This window comes from Arachis hypogaea, chromosome 20 (assembly GCF_003086295.3).
Source record: "Arachis hypogaea cultivar Tifrunner chromosome 20, arahy.Tifrunner.gnm2.J5K5, whole genome shotgun sequence".
Classification (NCBI taxonomy): Eukaryota; Viridiplantae; Streptophyta; class Magnoliopsida; order Fabales; family Fabaceae; genus Arachis; species Arachis hypogaea.
The window spans coordinates 133,854,391-133,865,646 of NC_092055.1; the positions used below are offsets into that span (position 1 = coordinate 133,854,391).

At 31.4% G+C, this 11,256-nt stretch overlaps 1 protein-coding gene across 1 annotated transcript; it reads left to right on the top strand.

Annotated features, from left to right (window-relative positions):
• The first annotated feature begins 2,281 nt into the window (after positions 1-2,281).
• On the top strand, positions 2,282-8,881 carry LOC112786885 (granule-bound starch synthase 2, chloroplastic/amyloplastic). Its single transcript, XM_025830266.3, has 8 exons — positions 2,282-3,258; positions 4,055-4,547; positions 4,948-5,012; positions 5,578-5,655; positions 5,752-5,862; positions 6,027-6,071; positions 6,644-6,817; positions 7,495-8,881. Exons 1-8 carry the CDS (start codon positions 2,893-2,895, stop codon positions 8,449-8,451), a joined length of 2,289 nt encoding a protein of 762 aa, XP_025686051.1. The 5' UTR covers positions 2,282-2,892; the 3' UTR covers positions 8,452-8,881.
• Positions 8,882-11,256: the final 2,375 nt, after the last annotated feature.

Sequence of the window (11,256 nt, forward strand, 5' to 3'; positions counted from 1 at the left end):
TTGCACCGTGACAGCGGCAGAACTTTAAAACATACTCTTTAGTCTTAATTTAATTATTAATATAGGACACTCCAATGTTGAGATTGAGGTTGATTCAACGGTAGCAATGCGACTGTATTCTTAAGACTTGGGTAACTTACATTCGGTAGGAGTTCTTGTGTCAGCGATAAGTAGGACTGGAAGTGAGTTGAGCTGAGTCGAGTTAGACCAAACTCAAATTCGACTGCTTGGCTCACGACTTGACTCATTAACAATCAAGCCTATTTCGTAAGCTCAAGCTCGACTCAACAAAAGCTCACGAGCTGACTCGAGCTTACGAGCTGGCTCAAATAATAAGAACATGATCTATAATTCTATATTAATAAATTATAACTTATAAATATTAAAAAAATATAAAAAAATAAATTTAATATATTGTCTATCTATCAATTATAAATTTTTTATTTATATCCCACATCAAAATTATATATATAAAAAATGACTATAAAATTTTAAACAATTAAGAACATTAAGATATATGTAAAATTATATATATATATATATATATATATATATATATATATATATTAAATTATTAATATGCATATCTTATATGCATTTAATCTATACTTTTAATATCATATATATAATCGAGCTAGTTCACGAGTTAATGAGCTGAGTTTATCTAAGTTCAAACTCGACTCATTTAATTTATGACTTTAAATCTAAGCTCAAATTTGACTCACCAACTCACGATTTCAGCTTATCGAACTATTAATGAGTCGAGTTTGAACTGGCTCATAAACTAGCTTAACTCACTTCTAACTCTAACGATAAGGATTAGGTGCCCCAGGCTCAATAGCTAAACTTTTCATCATAAATTCATGGAAGCAAATTCATGTGCTCATAAATTGGTATCATTTGGTCATAATTTAAGTTATAATTGTCATTTTTTTTTTCATTGTCATGTATTTTCTTTCATTTTTTTGCTGATACTATAAGAATGGTTCACTTTAAAATAATTTCTAGTTAATTTTTCTTTTTTTTTTTTTTAACTTTAGTTCCGATGTTAATAAAAAAAAATACTACGTAAACACTACGAATTAATTATAAATCAATCACTTATATAGCCTTGCTACTTTTTAATATAACATTTTTGCGATTGTAATTTGTATGTCCTTAACCTTTAATGTCATCTATTAGCAAAGTTCTTAAATATGAAATGTTTCAAAGGATAATTTGATGTTCCTCGTTAATATTAAGGATTTACACATTTATTAGGAAGATTATAGCTATCTCTTAATTAATTGTTTTTATGTTCTACTTCAGATAATAAATTATAAATGTTTTAATGCAGAAAATCATTAGTATCAAAACAAAACAAAATAAAGTGAAAAACATTAAAATAGTTTTAATTTTAAAAAAGGTTCAAGTATAACGAGGTCTTTTTTTCATCATCATATTTTAGCTCCCTATTATATGAAGTTAAATTTAAACAGTATTAATATAAAAAGATTGACATGTTCATGTGATCCTGGCTAAATTTTTTTATATGAAAAAAATATTGGTATTTTTACTAAAAATAAAATTATTTGGTGTAATTACAAATTTGTAAGTTTTGGAGATGAAAAGTCAATCTGTAAAAAATGTGTTGGATACGTGACATCAGCTAACACTGTTAAAACATGTAGAGGACATGTTAAATATTTTCACAATATTGTAATGTACTTCAAATATTAATATTTAAACAAAATATCATTATTATCTTTATATTAAAAATAATTTTTTATGTGACCGTATTTAGTTAAATGAATTTTTCTATATAATTATTTATTATTTATTAATGTAAATAAATAAAACTAAGCTTTTTTTTATTCAATAATAAACATCATTTATTTTTTTGAAAAAATATTACTATATAATTTATTTTTTGCATTAGTCGTTACTGTGTGAACAGTGAAGTATCCAAGATCGATTATAAAACTATTTGTTTATAAAGATAAGATATTGATATAAAATTATATTTAATAAAAAAAATATAAATAAAAATAATATATTTAAAAACATTAAATTAATATATTTTATATTTATTTTAATAAAAAATATAAAAATATTAATAAAAAATATAATTTATTTTTATTTTTATTAATTTTTTATAATTATATTTTTATTTTAAATTTTTTAAATAAAAAAATAAAAATAAATTATATTTTTATAATTTATTTTAATTTATCAACAAACAAAATATAAGAACATAAAATCTTGTCTCTCTATAATTGTCTTGTAATGTTTTCTATATGCTGTCTTATCATCTTCTAAAAAACAAAAGAAGCCTAAAAGATGTGGAAAGTTCACAAGAACAAGACACGTTCACAGCAACTGTAGAAACGAAAATCGATTATCTCATGAAAAAAAAAAGGGAGTAAAAAATTCACCTTTTTCGATCCATAGCAGGTTACAGTTAGTAGCTTAGAATATTCACAAATCACAGCAATGGGACCCTAAAAATTTGTGGCCACAATAACATTCTCATCCAAAATTCTCAACATCATCATCATCGTTTTTCATCAATTATTATCACTGCTGTTCCCTGTTTGAACCCTTGTTTTATTTTTATTGTTTTTTTTTTTCTATTTTTTGTTACTCTTTTCACAGTTCTCATCCAATTCACAACCACCATTTATTCCATGGTTTTTCTGCTTTCTCACCATTCCCAGAGAAAGAAACCACCTTTTCGCTCCACTTTCTTCACTTGGGTCACCTCCGATTTGAAAATCTCAACTTGGGTTTTGTTCATCACTCACTTTCACCTTCTGGGTCTCCACGCTTTTCACCTCACCTCATCAAAAAGACAAAAGTAACCCCTTTTATTGTTACTCTCTCTCTCTCTCTCTTCCTTGATCATCATCACCAATGGCTTCAATTGGTTCATTGCCATTTCTTGTGGAAGCAAATGCTGACACCACAGTGCTAATGCTTCACACCAAGAACAATAATCACCACAACCGTCATCATCATCATCATCATTGTCATCATGGTGCTCTTAAGTTTCCAGCAAAGTTTGGAACTTTAAGTGGTTCTTCAGTTTCTGAGAATTCATGTGGCAGAGGGTTGGGGCGTGGTAGAGTGCAACATAGGTGTGGAAGGCGCATCATAAGAGCAGTGGGTAAGAGCTATGGGAAAAGTGAGGATAAGGATGAGTCAGAGGATGATTCTCTTCAAGCCACCATTGAAAAGAGTAAGAAGGTTCTTGCTATGCAGAGGGAACTTCTTCAACAGGTGAATGATTTGGAATATATTTGTTTTTTATTTAAGAAAAAAAGGTTGAACTTTTTCCATGTTAAGCCATACACAAAAAGTTTCAAGTTGAGTCCCTTCAGAGCTGTTTTTAGTTGATTTACTTTATCCCCCCATTTTTTTCTGGCTATTGAGTGTTGAGTGATTCTATGTAATTGGACAATTAGGACCTTAAATTATGAAAAAAAAAATGACGAGCATCCGTTTCCTTTGTGGCAGAAGTGCTGAGAAAGGTAAGGCAAATGGTGAGTAAAAACTAAAAAGCAATGGTTAATTTCAGCTTTGGGCTGATTAACTTTGTTATTCAGCTTTGGATATTGATCACTGCATAATAATGACATAATCTAAATGGGACTTTGTTATTTGAATTGAATAAGCTGGTTATTCATTCTCTTCTGAATAACTCGCCAAAATTATGAGGAGATTTTAAAGCAGTTAACACGTTTGGTGAAATAACAATAGCTTCTCTATCATGTGTTGCTAGATGCACATGTATTGAACACAATCTGGTATTGGGTTAAACAGAATCTCATTCTCATAAAATTTTTACACTGTTAAGCGTAGCATACTTAAAATATTAAAAAGTGGTCTGAGGCTGAGATTTATGAGTGAGTTCAAGGGATATGAAGTTCTACAGTTTCCTTATTTATGATAATGGAATTGATAATACAGATTAGATCTATATTTCTCAGCGTTACGTCATTTGTTCCCTTTTTTTATGTTTTATTATAATAAAAGTCCATACGGTGGTCTTATGATGCTTTGGTGTGTATTTCAGATTACTGAAAGAAAGAAGCTGGTTTCTTCTATAGATAATGACACCATTCCTGAATCAGAGGGGTATGGAAGCAATGATGAATCTGTGTCAAACCGCTCAAAACAACCGGAAACTTCCATTGGTCGAGGCGATGCTGTAGAAAACCAAAATGGTGGTGTTAATTTAAACAATTATGGCTATTCCAGTGAAGAGGAGATAATAGATTCCCCAACTCGTGAAATGGCTTCCTCTAGTTTACAATTCAATGAACAATCAGAGAACAAGAGATATGAGACAATCAAGCCAGATACTCTTCCAGCCTTCCTTATGAACCCTGAAATGTCCACTCCTCTAAATATTGAACAGACCGTTGTGAACGAATCAAGTTCAGAGGTCGTTACTAATGAAGCTGAAAATGCTGAGCATGAAGGTGAAAAATTACCACCATTGGCTGGAGCCAATGTCATGAATGTTATAATAGTAGCAGTAGAATGCGCTCCTTGGTCAAAAACAGGTAATTGTAAATCATTTTTATTATTCAATAGAATGTTTTCCGCTTGTAATTGTATCAGGAGCTCCACTATGATAGTTGAAATTCTATACTTGGCTGATTTTTCTGACAACCAGTTCATCATCACCATGTCCATATTTTGAAAGTTTTCTCTTTTTTGTTTGTATATTCATCATGGCAAGCTTTGTTCTTTAATTGAGTTATGGCACTAGCAACTTAGCAGCCAAATGCGGCACGCACATGCAATCTTAAGCATTCATATGCTGCAACTAGTTTCTTGAAGCGAGTCATAAACTCTTCCACTAATGTTCTTTGATGGACCAAATTTTTCGACCTGTGGTTGTCCTTCAGTGCATGCTGCTCTTTCTTATGTAATTTACAGACTCACACCTGAACTTAACAGGTGGACTTGGAGATGTTGCTGGTTCATTACCAAAGGCCTTGGCTCGGCGTGGACATAGAGTTATGGTAATATGTTGTCTTGTTGGTAATTTGTCTGAGTATCATGTGTCTGGAAAGATAATCTAATCTTTGAAATCACTGCATGTTCAATGAAGAATCATGCAAACACAATCTTTTCAACTGGGTAATGAAATGTGTTCATCCTACTTCAATTGGTTCTTGGTCATTTATTCCTTCTTTGCTTATTAGATACATACTGAAAGGGTGATTTTCCGTCTCTTATCTCATTTAATATTTTGCCATTAAAATGCATAATATCAAAATAATAGTCCTACATATAGAAAAAGGTTCTAGTCTTTATTTTCATATTTCCATTTACTCCAGGACAATTTGGAAACAGGTCTTTATTTACCAACTTCCAAAAGAAAAGCAACATGGGACTCTCTAGGCCATAGACATGTGTGATTTTTGTCCATATTTCCCTTATTTTATGCTAATTGTGGATCCAATATATAGCTTGTATCATGGCTCATAAGATTATTATTAGAATTCTTTAATGGATTCTAAGGTTCATATTCTATGAATGTTTTCTTTTAAAACTTATTGCTCTCTTTTCTTTATCTCTTTGTAGGTTGTAGCACCTCGATATGGTAATTATGCTGAAGGACAAGATACGGGTATACGGAGAAGATACAAAGTAGATGGTCAGGTGTGCAGCAGCTACTCTGTTCCTAATCAGTTATAATTTGTAAATTTTTTAATTGCTATTGCCTTGACTTAAATTCCTTATTTTTTCACTTTACAGGACATGGAAGTATTGTATTTCCAGGCCTATATTGATGGTGTTGATTTTGTTTTCATTGACAGTCCAATACTTAGGCATATAGAGAATAACATATATGGTGGGAACCGAGTGGTAAGTTTGATATAAACTATAACATTACCTAACACCTAATGATTGTGTATGGAATGACTAAAATGCTATGGTGTTTGGATTTAAGGTATCTTAGAAACTCATCTTACAGTTCTGCTATGATTATTTCTTAGACTTTGACTCTAGCTTGTCCTTTATTGGAACAGGATATTCTAAAGCGCATGGTGCTGTTTTGCAAGGCGGCTGTTGAGGTACATGAATCAAATGTTTTGTGACGAGATCAATTATACAAATGTCCAATTATAACAATTATTGTACCTGAAGAGCTTTTATCACAACACATTATAGCACATAATTGTAAATAATGTCTTGTTTAATTTGAAAGTGACATTAGGCTACGTTACATTGGGTGAAAATAGTAAATAACTAGTTGTAAATTTTCTTCAAGGGAATGTCTCTAACATATGTTCAGGTTTCATCATGGTAAATCTAAGAAATAATTGCCATCAGCGCTTTGAGCGGTGACAAAATGAGGAATTTCCATCTTCATGTGCTGGAGATTACAAATTTCTCTTATATATCAGCATATGGAATACCTTAACCATTTCCTAACTACAGTGAAATTTAAAAGTATATTGATATGTTACAGTAAAATTTGAAAGTGTATTGTTGATTATCATCAAATAACATTGGTTACCATGATTTTTATCTGAAATTCCAAATAATTTTTAACAGTCAAAAGTCACCTTAGTGGATGCGATTCTTGTGTGATTCTGATATTTGCCTACTTTGTATAAGAATAATTGAACTTAATGATTTTCAGGTTCCGTGGTATGTTCCATGTGGTGGTGTTTGCTATGGAGATGGAAATTTGGCCTTCATAGCAAATGATTGGCATACTGCATTGCTGCCAGTATATCTGAAGGCATACTATCGCGACCATGGTTTAATGCAGTATACAAGATCCGTTCTTGTGATTCATAACATAGCTCACCAGGTTCCTTCTATATACAGTGATTTTAATGCAAGTTAATTCATTGTTTTGAATGGAGATAGACATGCATATTTTCCGTTTTCGCTTGTTGTCTGTTACCAGATCAAACTATAAGAAGCTGATATTATATATGTTTAGGGAAGGCATGCATTTTGAAGAGTAATGTGTGGCATAGAATTAAGGCTTCTGGATCACCTTTTATCTAAATGGTTAAATTGATTTTTGTTTTTTGTTTTATATGAAAACAGAAAATGAATGAAAGGCTATGGGCCTATGGATAGCATCTTTAGTGTCTCTCTATAACTGTTATTGATCTTTAGTCTATGCTCCAATAACTGAACTTCAACTCCAAAATTTTCAAATATTTTTCGATTCACGTCAAGATAAGATTGTTTAAACTAACCAAATTTACAATATGCTTCGAATAATCGAGAAGTAAGCACGGTGTGAATATCCTACTCTCAACTTCTTTGTGAATATCATAATTAATTATGTAAATGTTCATTTATCTCTTTAGAAAGCAAATCAAGTACATATCTTCTCAATAAATGAATTGAAAGCTTGCATTGCTTGTGGATTGCATCTAAATTGAGTTCATGTTTTAAGTGTTTGAGGTTTTATTGCATCTATTTTGATATAGTGAAGGAAGTTTCACATTCTCACATTTACTTTCTTTATAGGGTCGAGGCCCTGTTGATGATTTCCGCTACGTGGATTTACCTGAACACTACCTCGATCTATTCAGGTTATATGACCCCGTCGGAGGCGAACATTTCAATATCTTTGCAGCTGGTTTGAAGGCAGCAGATCGTGTTGTCACCGTCAGTCATGGATATGCGTGGGAAGTTAAAACTTCCGAAGGTGGTTGGGGTTTGCATAACATAATAAACGAGAGTGACTGGAAACTGAGGGGAATTGTCAATGGAATCGACACCAAAGATTGGAATCCGAAGTTTGATGTTCACTTGACATCAGATGGCTACGCCAACTACTCTCTCGAGACCCTTCATAGCGGCAAGCGTCAATGTAAAGCGGCCCTGCAAAAGGAGCTTGGTTTGCCTGTCCGTGAGGAAGTTCCAATATTGGCTTTCATTGGAAGGTTGGATCATCAGAAAGGTGTTGACATCATAGCCGAAGCGATTCCTTGGTTGGTCAGCCAGGATATGCAATTAATCATGTTGGGGACTGGCCGGCCGGACCTAGAAGAATTGCTTAGACAATTTGAATCCCAACACCATGACAAAATTAGGGGATGGGTTGGCTTCTCCGTGAAGATGGCTCACAGGATAACTGCAGGCTCCGACATACTGCTCATGCCATCAAGATTCGAGCCGTGTGGACTGAACCAACTCTATGCCATGAGTTATGGAACCATTCCGGTTGTACATGCAGTCGGTGGACTGAGAGACACAGTGCAGCCTTTTGATCCGTTTAGCGAGTCAGGTCTCGGGTGGACATTTGACAGCGCTGAAACTCATAAGCTCATCCACGCGTTGGGCAACTGCTTATTAACGTATCGCGAGTACAAGAAGAGCTGGGAAGGGCTTCAACGGCGGGGAATGATGCAAGATCTTAGTTGGGATAATGCTGCTCAGCAATATGAGGAAGTTCTTGTTGCTGCCAAATACCAATGGTGATTTCTTGTTGTGCAAGGCAAAGGAACTTGTCAAATTGTTTACAGGCAAGATATTTCTGAAAATTTTTCATGGTACCATTGCAACCTGCATGATGTGAGTCCCTAGAGCCATTTTTGTCATATAAGCTTAAGGATCATGTAATGCCATTATTAATGGAAGGGTCACCTACTACTATATACATAGGAGTGAAAATGATCTAGTGTGAGCGCTTGCTTCTGTTGGGGAGAGGGGCATTTAGGTCATTTACAAGAAGCTACTCATTTTTTATGTCTTTGGGTCTTGAATGGCAATTTTGTCATTACAAATAATCATCACTAAGTATATAACTTAAAGGTGTTAGAGTGTTGGTGGTCGATTTGGATTGATTTTAAGTGGAAAAGAAATTTTTAAAAAATAATATTTGAAGACAATAATTTATTACGGCTTTTTATATTTTTTGGTGGTATTTATTTTATTTGAAAGTCTTGAGGTCAGTATTGATTTTGACTAGTATTTGATCGGTACAAATGTTAAATTGTCTTTAACAAATAAATTAATTATATCAATTCATGTGTGTAAATTTGATAAACGTAGGTACAAGCTGTGTTTATTTATATATATAAATTCTGTTAAATATAAATACAAAATATGTTTTATATGTGTAAGTTTTTATAAAAATAGATGTAAATTATTATTGGTTAATTGTTAGTTAAAAATAATATTTGTTGGTTCTATAACTTTTTTTTATATATTTTAAGTAGTAAGTACAATGTAAACATGTAATTCAGTTTAGCTTTTATCTATTTTTGAATTGCATTGGCTTGATTGTTTTGAAAAAAAATAAAATTTATTTTTAGAATATTAAAATATAGAAACTTGAGTGCATAGATAAAAATTTAAGTTTTTTACTTTGAATCTATTGCATTGATCAAAAAAGAAATAATGAATCTTTTTAATATCCTTAACAATTATGATTAGGATCATTGTTAGCTAATTTTTTTATTTTTTTTAGATAAGCAAAATATCAAGCCCAAAAAAAGAATATGATACAAGTTCATACAAATAAGACCATAATATACCATCATTTTAACTACTCATACATATATAATTAATGACTTTACAACATAAAGCCATAAACCATGATATAATTTTTTTAGGATCTTATTGATATTACTATTTTTTTTTTTCATTTTCTATCTTAATTTTATCTTCTCATCATGATAAATTCTTAACCGCTTTCAATTCATCTCCTAAGAGTCTCACTCTACAGCAGCTCCTTTAAGTATTCATCTTCATGATGGCTCAACATATTTTCTACCTTCAATGCAAATCCATCTATCTCCATAGTTATTCGAAGGAGTTTGAGGATGTATTTTTGGCTTTATTTTACGAATGTACCGTTTTTTTTTTTTAAATTTAATATTAAATATTATTTTTTAAAAATTATTTATTCAAATGCTATCATTTTTATATTACTATAATTAATTAAAAATAAAATAATAAATTAACTGCTACCTTAATGAAAAGATAATATTTAGATAATTAGTTATAAATAATGACATTTTAATAATATATTTTCAAAAAATTTTATGCTCAATTTTCAACCTATGCCAATAAGTTATAACTTAAATGATATAATATTTTCATATTCACCTGAAGTGATGGGTTCGAATTTCACTTCTCAATATCAGAAAAAAGTATACAGAGAAGTTACATATACACAAACATGTTCCTCCTTTTCTCTATTATTTCTGGAGAAAATATTGAGATATGAGCAAGTAAGGATCTTGTGCCACTGGAGAGTTACAAGTGAGTTCTACAAGTCTGCAACCGCTTGAAAATTTTTAAATATGTCAAAAGGAAAGATGTTAGTCCATCAATATAAATTTAATAGAGAAAATATTATTTATGTTATGTTTGAGCAATATTTTGGATATATAATTGAAAAGTTCTTGACAGAATATTTAAAAGTCAATCAGTTAGTAATATTATGGATTTATCCTATTTCATATCTTACTAAATATGAATTCAGCGTACATTTTGCTTTTAAAGGACTTGTTTTGGCCGGACAACTTCTATTGCATGTATTGGTTTCTCTCTAATAAAGGAAAAGAGTTGTCCCTGAGATGATTATCAGATTTAGGGCTTTAGGATTTTAAAATAAATGATAAGTTTAAATTGAGTACAAACAAATAATGTGAGATACCATTTTGAACATATTATTGTGGCATTTACGTCACCATCTATATCATACAGTCATTGTGGCTGTTAACAATCCACAGCAATATATTATTTAGTCAGTTGACAAAAGGACTAATAGAGATTCACGTTTTGTAACTTGAGAGATTTATTTCGTTATTTTAAAAGTTTAGAAACGTATCTAAATCGCATTGGACATTTCAGAGACCATTTTAAGGCATTATCTCTTATTTATTATAATTGCGCCTTGGCGGTGCTTTTTAACTTTAATGTAGCAGAAAAAATGATGAGCTTCTAAGATTTGGAGGAAGACACATCCAAAATTTTGATGTTTTGGTGGAGTAGATTTGTTTTGGTGGATAAGAATTTTGATGATTATTTTGAATTTTTGACGTTTACTATGTTGTAGTTTTGATTTCTGAATTTAATTTAAAATAGAATATTTATCTATTTTGGTCCTCAAAGAATTTTGGACTAGACACTTTAGTTTTCAACTAAAATTAATTATTCGATTGGTCCCTAACAATTAACTCCGTCAGTCACTTAGGTCCTTTGCTCCGTCAACTCTAACAAATGACAAAATAGTCTATAACAACTCTAACAGTGGACAAAATGGTCCTTGACCTC